A 13,349-nucleotide genomic window follows, 5' to 3' on the forward strand; every position below is an offset into this window, starting at 1 on the left:
AATTAAGAAATCTCCGTCCTCCGCCCGGAAAACACGAAGGCGTGAGACGCTGTGGCTCAGGCCTGCGTCTTGCTGTCACCTTTGCTTCCCGTTTCATCTCGGCGTCTGCGGACCCCGTGCCTCGCCCTCGGGGTCCGTGGGCTCCGTGGTGACCTCCCGACCAAGAACTGGCCGAGGTCCTGGTGCCCACGGGGGAGGCTTTCTCAGGACGGAACCGATTTGTGGAAATGCTGGGCCGGGGGGGCGGTTGCTTCTAAATGAGTGTTGACTTATGTTTATGCCCGGAAACCATGGCCACCGAAAGCTCCTTCCTGCCCCCCGCCCCCCGCCCCAGGCAGCCAAGGATCTGCTTTCGGCCCCTATTTTCCAGAATTTTCGATAAATGGGGTCCGACAGAACCTGCTTTTTAAATCCGGGTTCTTTCGCTCACTGTCTTTTGAGATCCGTCAGCGTTGCTGCGAGTGCGAACAGCTCCTCCTTCTTCGTCGCTCGGTCGGTTCCGCTGCACGTTCCTGCCCCCCCCCCCCCCCCCCAGGACCGTGCACATCTGCCACCCCCAGCACGGGAATGTGGGGTTGCTCTGCCGTCCAGGTTCCAGGCTCTTACACAGCCGCTGCCGAGAGCCCGTCGCTAGAGGGCCCCCAGCTGTGTCTCCTGCCGGAGGAGCCTGAGGGCTCGTCCTGGGGCCGCGGCCGACGTCTTCTCTAAAGTGACCGGGACGCGGTCAGTCCTTCTCACGACAGGCGTCCAGGGGTGTGCCATGCTCCCTCACTGGGGTTTTAAAAAGTAACATTCTAAAATATACTTTTACTGATGTCAGAGAGGAAGGGAGAGGGAGAGAGAGAGACATCCACGATGGGAGAGGATCATGGGCCGGCCGCCTCCTGCACGCCCCACTGGGGATGGAGCCCGCAGCCCGGGCCTGTGCCCCGACCGGGATCCGACCGTGACCTCCTGGTTCACAGGTCGACGTTCCGCCCCTGAGCCCCAGCCGGCCGGCGTGGTTTTGGTTGGCGTTCCCTGCTGACTCGTGCGTCTGAGCGTCTTCCCACCTGCCGTGGGCGCACCGGCCACGCGTCTTCTCTGTGAAGAGTCTGTTCAGAACATCCCCCCACTTCACACTGAGCTGTTTTCTGTTATTGGGTGTTGAGAGTTATTTGCATATTCTGGGTATGAGTTTGTTCATTTTACCAGTTATGTGATTTACAAGTGTCTTTGCCCAGTTGGTGGCTTGCTTTTTTGAGTTTTTTTTTTTAATCCTCAGTGTATTTTGAAGAGCATAAGTTCTTAACTTCAACGAAGTCTAGTTTAGCAATAGTCTCTTCTGTGGCTCATGCGTTTGGTATTGTGTTTAAGAAATCGTTGCCTTACCTAAAATTATAAAGATTTTTCTGTTTTCTGGAGCTGTTTTTTGAGTTTCAGATTACAATTATAATCACACCGAGTTCCCTTTTCTTTCTCTTTTCTCTCAAAAATCATGTGTTGACTCTAGAGAGAGAAACACATCCGTCTGCTGCCCCACCTACCCAGGCATCATCGGCGCCCTGACTGGGGCTCGAACCCGCACGCGTGGTGTATGGGGACGACGCTCTACCCCCCCCCCCCCCCCCCCCCCAGCGGCCCGGCCAGAGCCCTGCGCTCCTCCCTCTACGGCCTGGGCTCAGTTTTACGCGGCTCCTCGGTGCTTCCAACGTCGCTCGCAGAAGAGATGGCCTTCACACCACAGGATCCCTTTGCACTTTTGCTTAAAAGCCCATGGAAACGCCTGCCAGGTCCTACCCCTGACCCTGCTGGCCTGTCCGTCTGCGTCAGCACCAGCCCCTCCCTGCCAGGTGCCTGGATGTTTACCGTCAGGCCATGCCAGGCCTACAGATGCTTTTCTTGCCCGAGGTTGTGGGAGCCGTTCTTGGTCCTTTGCATTTCCATGTCATTTTGTTATTTCATTTTTTAAAATGTTTATTTATTGATTGTAGGTAGAGAGAGGAAGGGAGAGGGAGAGAGAGAGAAACATCGAGGATGAGAATCATGGATCAGCTGCCTCCTGCACGCCCCCCACTGGGGATGGAGCCCACAACCAGGCATGTGCCCTTGACCGGAATCGAACCCAGGACCTTTCAGTCCACAGGCCGACGCTCTATCCACTGAGCCACACCAGCCAGGGCCATTGGTGGCTTTTTTGTCTGTGCCCTGACCGGGGATCGAACCTGCAACCTGGGCTTGTTGGGACAACGCTCTAACCACCTGAGCGGCCTGGTCAAGGCCTCCACATTAACGTTAGACTCAGCTTGTCAATTTCTAAAAAACAATCCAAACCTGCTGGGATTTTGATTGAGTTGCATTGAAGCTATAGTTCGATTTGGGGAGAATATCTTGACCATACTGAGTTTTCTGACCCATGAACAAGGTCTCGGTCTCTCCACTGATTTGATTTTTTTTCCCTTTTTAAAGTTAAATTTTTGGGGTGACATTGGTTAGTATGATCACACATTTGGGGTGTGGGCCCCCTTACCTAATTGAGGTGTTTAATATCCCTCCGCAATGCTCTGTCCTCGGTGCTCAAGTCTTCCACAGTTTTTGTCAGATTGTTCCTAAGTACTTCATATTTTTGATGCTCTTTAAAAATGACCTTTTAAATGTCAGTTTCTGATTGTTCGCTGTTGCAATGTAGTACAATGGCCTTTTGTATCTTGATCTTGTGTCCCACAATCTCGCTAACCTCATTTAGCAGGTCTACCAGCTTTTTTGTAGCATCTGTTAGGTTTTTCTACACAGATGATCATGTCCTTGGTGAATAAAGACAAATTACTTCTTCCTTTCCAAGATGGAAGCATTTTATTCTTATTACTAGAGGCCTGGTGCACAAAATTTGTGCACTGGGGTGGGGGGTCCCTCAGCCCAGCCTGCACTCTCTCATAATCTGGGACCCCTTGGGGGATGTCCACCTGCCAGCTTAGGCCGGATGTCCCCAGGGATCGGGCCTAAGCCAGCAGTCAGACCTCCCTCTCACAATCCGGGATCCCTTGCTCCTTACCGCCTGCCTGCTTGCTCCTTACCACGTGGCTCACTGCTCCTTAGCGCTGTCGTGGAGGCAGGAGAGGCTCCCGCACTGCTGCTGTGCTCGCCAGCCGTGAACCCAGCTTCTGGCTGAGCAGTGCTATCCCCGTGGGAGTGCACTGACCACCAGGAGGCAGCTACTGTGATGAGCATCTGCCCCCTGGTGGTCAGTGTGCAGCATAGCAACCAGTCATCGTGGTCGTTCTGCTGTAACAGTTGCTTAGGCAGACACCCCTCTCACAATCTGGGACCGCTGGCTCCTAGCCACTCACCTGCCTGCCTGATCGCCTTTAACCTCACTGCCTGCCTGATCACCCCTAACCTCTCTGCCTGCCTTCCTGGTCACCCCTAACTGCCTCTGCCTGCCTGCCTGATCAGCCCTTACTGCCCTCCCTTGCTGTCCTGATCTTGCCCCCAACTGCCCTCCCCTGCTAGCCTGGTTGGCCCCCAATTGCCCTCCCCTGCTGGCTTGATCGCCCCTAACTGCCTTAGCCTGCACGATCGCCCCTAACTGCCCTCCTCTGCAGGCCAATTTGGTTCTGATTGGTCAGTTTCTATGCCAGTCAGCATCAAAAGCTCCGCCTCCTAGGCAGCCATTGGCTCCTCACAGTTGACCCAGATTTGGTTCTGATTGGTCAGTTCCTATGCCAGTCAGCGTCTCTGGGCCTATCAATGGGGCCTGATCAGAAAGGCAGGGCTGATCAGCAGCTGGGGTGGAGGCCTGGAGAGAAATGGAGGCGGCTGTTGGCCAGGCCGGGAGAGAAAGAGGCAAGTTCTGATCAACGGCTGCCCCAGAGGCTACGGATGAGACCCTGCCTCTCTCTGCAGGCCTCTCTCCGGGCCTGACCCGCAGCCCCCTAGGAAGTCAGTGCTGGGTCGGGGCGGTCAGTGCTGGGTGACCACGGCAACCCAGGACTGACTTCTGGTCTGGTGGAGCCTTCAGTCTTAATCGGTCATTACGACCCTGGCTCTTTATATAGATTACTTTTTACCCTTATGGACACTGGCTATAACTTCTGATACAATGTTTCCCTTTCTGTGACCCTCGGGTCTTTCATCGTTAAAGATGCTATTGGCTGTAGGTTTTTTCATAGATGCCCTTTATCAAGTTAGTTCCCTTCTTTTCAACTTTCTGGGAAGTTTGTGTAGAATTTGTACTATTTTTTCCTTATGTATTTGGTAGAATTCCCCAGTGAAATCATCTGGGCCTGGTGCTTGTTTTGTGGGAAGGATTTTAAACGACAAATTCAACTTCTGTCATAGATACAGGGCTGTTCAGGTCGCCCATGTCTTCCTGGGTGAGATCTGGTCGTCTTTGTTCTGTAAGAAATGCGTCTCTTTCATCTCAGTTGTCGAGTTTATTGATGGGAAGTTGTTCATAACATTCCGTTTATCTTTACCACCTGTGCTGCTGTCTCGCCCCTCCTTCCTGATATTGGTGGTTTTTAACTCCTCTTTTCGGTTTCACTGGGTTTACTAATTTATTGCCTCAAAACCCAGCTGTCAGTTTCCTGATTCCCCTCTATTCCTGTTTTGTTTTCCATTTCATTGATTCCTGCTCTGATCTTCCTTATCCCCATTCTTCTTACTTTGAGCTTTCTCTTCTTTTTCTGGTTTCTTAAGGTAGCAGCTGAGGTCAATGCTTCAAGACCTCCTTTCTCCTTTTCTAACAAAGGCATTTAATGCTACGAATTTCTCCCTAAGTACTGCTTTAGCTGCATCTCTCAAACTTGAATATCTTAAAATTTTTATTCAGTACGAAATACTCTCTAATTCCCCCAATTATTTCGAAGCTATTATTTAGTTTCCTAACATTTGGGGAATTTCCAGATTTTTTTTTTTCTATTCACTTCTAATTTAATTTCATTGTGTCAGACAACATGCTGTCAATGTCTGAATCCTTTCAAACCTGTCGAGTCTAATTTTATGGCCCAGAATGTATGTTGACAAGTGTTCCGTGTGCACTGGAAGAGAACGTGTTCTGCTAACACGGTGGAGTTTCTGTGATGTCCAAGAGGCCAGGCTGCTTGCAGTGTCGCTCAAGACCCCAAGACCTCACTGGGTTCTCGTCTCTTGGGTCCGATAGGCACTGAGGAAGGGGCCCTGCAGCCTGTAATGGTGGATTTGTCCATCCCCTTGAGTGCTATGGCCTTGGGCTTTGTGTATTGTGAAGCCCTGAGTCATCCGTGTGGACAGGAGCGGGGCCCTCGGCCGGACTCATGTGGACTCAGTCACCTGGGGAAATGGTCTGGCTGGTCGGTCAGAACCTGAGGGGCAGGACTGCACTGCCTGGAGGGGGTTGCAGGGTGGACGCAGGGAGTTTGCGCTCATGTCCTGTGCCCACATGCACTGGCGGCATCGAGCTACCCACGGCCGAGGACTTGAACCAGGCACGACCAGGGCAGCCCAGGTGCACGGGCTGACTGCACAGCTCCCTCTCCCAGCCCGGCCCATCAGCCTCGCAGGGGCCACAGAGACACACCGACCAGCAGCTCAGCGGGAAATTGAGCGCTCCAGGCTCGATGCTGGCCCGGGTGCCTCAGTCCACAGTGTGGGTTCCTGCAAAACAGACCCGCTCACAGCGAGGGGTGCAGCATGGGGCCGGGACCACGGGACGCCTCGCCCAGCAGCAGCCGGCAGCACTGTCTCTTAGGCCGTGGGCGCTACCCTGAGTCGTGGCCCTAGGGGACAGGAACCATGGAGTGGGAGGCGAGTGGCCCAACACTAGGACCCCCGTGCACACGGGACAGGGGTTTCTTGTCCCTGTGACCTTAGGCTGTCAGAACACAGCCGTCCTGCCCGGCCGTGTGGCTCAGCAGTTGAGTGTCAACCGGGAACCAAGTGGTCACGGTTCGGTTCCTGGTCAGGGCACAGGCCAGGGTTGCAGGCTTGATCCCCAGTGTGGGGCGTGCAGGAAGCAGCAAATCAATGATTCTCTCTCATCATTGATGTTTCTCTCTCTCAGATCAAAAACATATAAAAATAAATAAAATAAAAACACATAAAAAAAAACACCTGAAAAAACAGTTCTAATTCGAGGAGGAAAACACTGCCGCCCAGGACAGTGAGAGCGTGTCTCACTCAACTCACAGTGGCGGCTCCTGTCCAGGGGACCACAGGCCGAGCGGCCGCCACCCTGGCAGAGAGACCCTGACCGCCACGTGGAGGCAGCTGCTGCCCGGGGCACCCAGTGCTGCCACGCCAGCTGTGAGAGCTCACGGAGCAAAGAGCCCGCCAAGGGCGTGGCCACCAGCACCCAGACCCAGGGCGAGTGTCCGGTCATGGCCCGCCCTGGGCACAGCAGGTGGACATCCGTGGTGCCTCAGGCCAGCGGCTCCGTGGGGCTGCGGCTGCCCCTCACCCCCCTCTTGTAAGTTTTCCCAGGAAGAGTCCTGCCGACGCTGGAATAATCGGAATGTGAGGGGCTCGTGGACCTGAGGGGCCAGGGTGCCGGCCTCTGGGGCTCTCAACCGCATCCTTCCTAGCAGGTCCCCTTGGTGGACAGGGACCGACTTACCTCCAGGCAGGGGGGCAGGCAAGGGCCAACTGGTACAGGGTCAGGTGACACCCCCTTCGAGTAAGTGCCGATCGTGCACCCAGCTAAGGGGCTAAGCAGTGGCGCGTCCCCACCTGGAGGGACAGCCTGGCCCCTGCCCTGCCCCTCACCTTGTCTCCTGCTCGGGGCGGTTCAGTCTGGGTTTCTCCTGCCCAAGACGTGACCCCAGGGCCGCGTCTTGGCCAGAGCCCGGCTCCAAACCCCGGGCCGGGGTGCAGGGGCCAAGCTCTGAGCCGAGGCCCGCGGCGCCCGTGCACCCCAACACACACCGACCCCAGGACAAAGGAGAGGCGAGACCCACAGGAGGTGGAATCGCTTTTATTGGGGTGGGCGCCGCAGGCCCGCCCGTGGTCAGGTTAGTGTTCTGCCCTGAGGCAGCCGGCAGCCTGGCGCCTCCCCCGCCGCCCACCCGGGTTAGTGGAACATGCAAAGCTGAGTCAGAGGGTGGAGGCAGGGGGGAGCCCCCGAGGCGGGGCTGGGCGGAGCAGGAGGGTGGGCCGGGCTGGGCTGCTGAGTCAGCGCCGACAGTCCATCCAGCATCCCCGGGCCCAGCGCAGGGCTGAGCTCCCGGAGAGGCAGGCGGGCGGACAGCACCCTAGGCAGGACTCGAGGCCCAGGAGCCACGGGCCCCGGAGAAAAGAGCCCGCAGAAGTCCCAGCCGTGCCCAGCCAGGGCCAGCGGCCCCAGGTGCACCGGGAGGCCCGTCTCGCCCCAAGCCGGGGCCCGCGGGGCCGGGTGTGCGAGGAGAACACAGAAGGCACTTTCTAGGAGCAGAGGCTGAAGGCAGGAGCCAGAGGCCTGGGGTCTCAGGAGAGGGGCGGGGGCGGGGGCTGGGGGCAGAGCCCAGGCAGCTGGACCCTCATCTTCCCGTGGGGAAGGGGCTGCTCTGGACAGACTGGAAGAGACGGCTGACACAGTACCCGCTCCCTCCCGCCAAGGCCCACTGAGCCAGCAGGTCAGTCCTGGACCAGATGAGAAAGGCCAGCCCCAGGGGCTCTGCCAGGGACGGGTGGCCCCTGCCCCGAGCAGCCAGGACTGGTGGCTGGTTGGTCGTTGAGCGGGGCCGGCCTACAGGGTGGGGGGACCTCCCTGGGGAGACAGGAGGGCTGGGCTGGGGGCCCTGGACCCTGCAAGGCACCTGGCTGTGGTGAGGGGCAGGTAGAGAAGAAGGATCGGGGCGGGGGGGGGGGGGAGGTGGTCAGTGGGGTAGACCAGCCCTGTCCCCCAAGACACAGGGCTGCCTGGACGGCACGCACATTCACGTTAGTCTGGTCTTTTTGGTTAAACTTGAGGCACCGCTTGGAGGAAGACACCTTTAAACATTACAGAAAGTAAGACTCAGCGCCTGGCAGGGAGCCCGGCCACATGCAGAGCGGGAGGGGGGGGCGGGCGGGCGTCAGGCCGTGGCGGACTCGGGGCCCCCCAGGGAGGTGGCGGGCCCTGAGGCGTAGCGGCGGCCGTAGCCGGAGGAGGAGTAGGAAGAGGAGGAGAAGGTCATGGAGAAGCCGGAGCCGGTGGCGTCGAAGCTGCCCCGGCGGGAACCGGCCCGGGAGCCGGTGCGGGAGCCGGTGCGGGAGCCGGCGGTGGAGCCGGAGCCGCTGACGCTGTAGGGGCTGTAGTAGCCCTTGCTGGACTGGGCGGCCGCCTCCAGCAGCCGCAGCCCGGTGCCCTCCTCCACCATGCTGCGGTCCAGCGCGTCCTTGTAGGAGATCTTGAGCTTCGTCTTGGGGCAGGTGAGGTACTTGGCGTAGGCGCCCACGTCCCGCAGTTTCTGGGCCGTGCGGGCGTCCACCGTGCCGCGCTGCAGCGCCTCGTCGAGGGGCACGCGGCCGGGCGTGTCGGGCTCGATCAGGCCGCCCGTCAGGTACTGCACCTCCAGGAAGCGCTGGCCGGCCTCGTAGTACAGCCAGCCCTTCTTCAGGGCCTGGGCGGCCGACATCTTGGTCTTGGTGCGCGGGTCCTCGAAGCCGTGGAAGGCCTTCTGGGCCAGGTTGATGCGGTCCACCATGACCTTGTCCACCAGGCCCTTGCCGACGGCGTCGGCGACGGGGAAGCGCTCGCCGGTGCCGGGGTCGATGATGCCGCCGGTGCAGGCCTGGGCCTCCAGCAGCCGCTGCCCCGTGATGTTGTCCACCAGGTTGCGGTGCATGGCCTCCGTGATGGACACCTTCTCCAGCGTCTCCGTGTCCAGGATGCCGGCCACGGGGCCCGTCTCCTCGGCGGGGTCGGACCAGGAGGCCAGCTGAGTCCTGGAGGCGGCCGGGCTGATGGGGTAGGAAGAGGAGGACCCCACGGAGGACGAGCGGGAGCGGAAGCCGCCGGCGTTGCCCGAGAGCATGTCGGCGAACTCGGTGATGGACAGCGTGCCGGCGCGGTACTGGTCCAGCACGGAGCGGTCGATGAGGTTCTTGGTGATGGCCTCGTCGATGTCGTACTGGCGGCCGGAGCGGCGGTCGATGATCATGGACTTGACCACGCCGTCCGAGGAGGAGATGGTGATCTCCTCCCACTCGCACTCCTGCTCCGACAGCTCCAGGTACGTCTGGTGGTCGATGAGGCCCTTGCGGTAGGCCTCGTTCACCGACATCTCCTTGCCCGTCTCGGGGTCCACGATCACCACGCGGCGCTTGCGCACCGAGGACTTGGAGGACGTCTTCCGCTCCCGCTTCTTCTCCTTCAGCGGCAGGAGGCGCAGGCCGGTCTGCGGGTCGGGGACGCAGCGCTCCATCAGCTGCAGGTACGTGAGGTTCTCCTCCGTGTTGGGGTCGAAGAAGCCCTTGGTGTCGTCCGAGGGGTCGGTCAGGATCTCGTTCATCTCCTCGTCGAAGAGGCCGCGCTGGTAGGCCACCTCCACGGGCAGCCGGTGGCTCTCCTCGGGGTCGATGATGCCGCCCGTGGCGATCTGGGCCTCCAGCAGGCGGATGCCGTGGTCCTTCAGGATGAGGCCCTTCTTCATGGCCTGGAAGAGGGAGATGAGCTTCCCGGTGTAGGGGTCCTTGTAGCCGGTCACCGCCCGCTCGGCCGACAGCAGCTTGTCCTTGAACTCGGGGCCCACGATGCCCATGCGCACGGCCTCCTCCACGGTCAGCTTGAGCCCCTTGATGGGGTCGATGACGTAGCCGGTGGCCGCCTGGGCCTCCAGGAGCTCGAAGGCCGTGCCCGGGCGGATGATGCCCTTCTTCATGGCCTGGTACACCGACAGCCGCTCCTTGGTGGCGTCGACCAGCACGCCGGCGATGCAGCTGGTGCCCTCGAGGAACTTCTGCAGGGTCTTGGTGACCTCCTCCACGGAGGCCAGGCCCTCCTGCAGCTGCCGCGCGGTGGCCTCGTCCATGACCCGCGAGCGCACCAGCTCCTCCACGGTGATCTGCTTGCGCAGCCCCTGGAAGGTCAGCTTGCGGGCGTCCGAGAGCGGCAGGAGCAGCTGGCCGCTGTTGTCGTCGCGGCGGCAGCGCCGGAGCAGCTGCGTGTAGCTGAGGCGCTCGTCCGTGGAGGGGTCCAGGTAGGCGCGCACCTCGCTGGGCTCCGACAGCCGGTCGTGCGTGTCCTTGTTGAGGTAGCCGCGCTGGTAGGCCACCTCCAGCGGCAGGTGGAAGCCCAGGCGCGGGTCCACAATGCCGCCCGTCGCCAGCTGGGCGTCCAGCAGCCGCAGGGCCTCCTCGGCGGGAATCAGGTCCTTCTTCATGGCCTGGAAGAGCGAGATGGGCTGCTCTGTGTAGGGGTCACGGTAGCCGGTCACGGCCCGCTCGGCCGACAGCAGCCGGTCGTGCAGCTCGGGGCCCACCAGCCCCTTCCGCACGGCCTCGTCCACCGTCAGCCGCTCGCCCTTCACGGGGTCCAGCAGGAAGCCCGTGGCCGCCTGGGCCTCCAGCAGCAGGCGGGCCACCTCGGCGCTCAGCAGCCCCTTCTTGAGGGCCTGGTAGACGGTCAGCGTCTGCTGGGAGCCGGGCAGGTACACGCCGGCCACGCAGCCCGTGCCGTAGAGGAAGCGCCAGGCGGACTCGGCCTCGAGCACCTCGCGCAGGCTCTTGGTGCCTTCCCGGAGCAGGCGGCAGGCCTCGCGGGAGATGATGCGCGCCTCGTACAGGTCCTCGGCCGTGAGGCGGCGGCGCACGTAGTCGTAGGAGGCCAGGTTCTGCTGGCGGATGATCTCCGTCTTCTCGATGATCTCGATGATGATGATGATCATGCGCTCCTTGGTCACCCGGCCGGCCTGGAAGTCGGCCATCAGCTGGGTCCGCTGCTCCTCGGGGATCAGGTCCGACTGCATCACCTCCCACAGCGACATGGTGGAGCCGCCGGGGCCGCCGCTGCCGCCACCGCCGCCGCCCGGGATTTCAATCTGCGTCTCCTCGAAGGCCTTCCGGGTCTCCTCCTCCGTGTACACCTGTGTGGTCTCCACCACCTCCACCTTCTCCGCCCCCTTCAGCGGCAGCAGGCGCAGGCCGGTCTCGGGGTCGCGCACGCAGCGCTCCAGCAGCTGCAGGTACGTGAGGTTCTCGTGCGTGTTGGGGTCGAAGAAGCCCTTGGTGTCGTCGCTGGGGTCGGCCAGGACGCGGTTCATCTCCTCGTCGAAGTAGCCGCGCTGGTAGGCCACGTGCACGGGGAGGCGGTGGCTGTGCACGGGGTCGATGATGCCGCCCGTGGCGATCTGGGCCTCCAGCAGGCGGATGCCGTGTTCCCGGACGATCAGGCCCTTCTTCATGGCCTGGAAGAGGGAGATGGTGCTGCCCGAGTAGGGGTCCTTGTAGCCCGTCACGGCCTTCTCGGCCGACAGCAGCCTCTCGTGCAGCTCGGGGCCCACGACGCCCGCCTTCACGGCCTCGTGCACGTACAGCCGCTGGTTCCGCACGGGGTCCACCAGGAAGCCGGTGGCCGCCTGGGCCTCGAGCAGGAGCGTGGCCGTGCTGGGCCTGAGCAGGCCGCGCCGCATGGCCTCGTAGATGGTCACCTTCTCCTTGGAGTCCTCCAGGTAGACGCCGGCGAGGCAGCCGCTGCCCTGGAGGAGCGTCCGCACGGAGTCCACCTCCGACAGGTCCTTGACCGACGTCTTGCCTTCCTGGAGCTGCTCAAACTGGGCCTGGCTGAGCACCCCGGAGGCCAGGAGCTCGCTGGCCAGCACTGGGGCGCGGAGGCCGCTGAAGGAGAGCCGCTCCCTCCGCACGGTCTCCACCTCCTCCACGATGGTGATGACGATCTTGAGGATCTTCTCCACGGTGACCTTGCCCGTGCGGTACTGCTGTAGCAGCTCCCGCCGCTGCTCCTCCGTGAAGTACTCCGAGTGGATGAGCTCCCAGACCGTCACCGTCCGGCCCTGGAAGCTGCCCGCGGGGACCTCGACCGTGGCCTTCTCGAAGGCCTCGCGGGCCTGGAGCTCGGAGTAGAGCTCGTCCTGCCGGGCCCGGGCGGCCTTCTCCGAGAGCGGCAGCAGGCTCAGCCCTGTCAGCGGGTCGGGCCGGCACTGCTGCTGCAGCTGGCCGTAGGTGGCCGGCTCCCGCGTCCGGGGGTCAACGTAGGTCTTGGCCTCGTCCCTGGGCCCCTTCAGGACTTTGCGGGTCTCCTTGTCCAGGAAGCCCCGGGTGTAGGCCACGTCCAGGGGCACGCGGTGGCTCTTGCTGGGGTCCACGATGCCGCCCGTGGACAGCTGGGCGTCCAGCAGACGGAGGCCCTGCTCCCTGGGGATGAGGCCCTTCTTCAGGGCCTGGAACAGGGAGACGCTCTGCCCCGAGTAGGGGTCCTTGTAGCCCGTCACGGCCTTCTCGGCCGACAGCAGCCTCTCGTGCAGCTCGGGCCCCACCAGGCTGGCGCGCACGGCCTCGTCCACGGTCAGCCGGGTGCTGGTGGCGGGGTCGATGATGTGCCCGGTGCCGGCCTGGGCCTCCAGCAGGGCCACGGCCGCCTCCGGCTGCAGCAGGTCCCTCTTCAGGGCCTCGTAGAGGCTCATCTTCTGGCCCGCCTCCTCCAGCCACACGCCCGCGATGACGTCGCTGCCCCGCAGGGCCTGCCGCACGGCATCCAGCTCCGCGACCTCGCGCACCGAGCGCTCGCCCTGCTGCAGCTGGCGGAAGAGGTCGCGGTTGATGACCCTGCTCTCCAGCAGCTCGGCGGCGGGGACCAGGGCGCGCAGGCCCTCGAAGCACAGCTGTCCCTTCTGCTCGTGCTCCTCGACCACGGTGATGACGATCTTGATGATCTTCTCCACGGTGACCTTGCCCGTGCGGAACTGGCGGAGCAGGTCCCGCCGCTGCTCCGCCGTGAAGTACTCGGAGTTGATGATCTCCCAGATGGTCACCGTCCGGCCCTGGAAGCTGCCGAACGGGGCCGAGATGGTGGCCTTCCTGAACACGTCCCGGGCCTCCGAGTCGGTGTAGACCAGCTCGCCGCCCTTGGCCGCCTGATCGGTGAGCGGCAGCAGGCGCAGGCCAGTCTCGGGGTCCTCCACGCAGCGCTCCAGCAGCTGCAGGTACGTGAGGTTCTCGTGCGTGTTGGGGTCGAAGAAGCCCTTGGTGTCGTCGCTGGGGTCGGCCAGGACGCGGTTCATCTCCTCGTCGAAGTAGCCGTTCTTGTAGGCCACCTCCACGGGCACGCGGTGGCTGTGCACGGGGTCGATGATGCCGCCCGTGGCGATCTGGGCCTCCAGCAGGCGGATGCCGTGGTCCCGCACGATCAGGTCCTTCTTCATGGCCTGGAAGAGGGAGATCTGCTCCCCGGTGTAGGGGTCTGTGTAGCCGGTCACCGC

At 61.7% G+C, this 13,349-nt stretch overlaps 1 protein-coding gene across 1 annotated transcript in view; it reads right to left on the reverse strand.

Annotated features, from left to right (window-relative positions):
• Positions 1-6,912: 6,912 nt before the first annotated feature.
• PLEC (plectin) overlaps positions 6,913-13,349 on the reverse strand; it is a 34,703-nt gene continuing 28,266 nt past the window's right edge. The window contains 1 exon segment of the mRNA XM_070392523.1: positions 6,913-13,349. Coding sequence (XP_070248624.1) covers positions 8,007-13,349 — 5,343 coding nt within the window. The 3' untranslated portion in view covers positions 6,913-8,006.

The sequence above is a fragment of the Myotis yumanensis genome, unplaced genomic scaffold (genome assembly GCF_028538775.1).
Source record: "Myotis yumanensis isolate MYYU_CA2020_CCGP unplaced genomic scaffold, mMyoYum1.0.hap1 SCAF_15, whole genome shotgun sequence".
NCBI classification, from domain to species: domain Eukaryota; kingdom Metazoa; phylum Chordata; class Mammalia; order Chiroptera; family Vespertilionidae; genus Myotis; species Myotis yumanensis.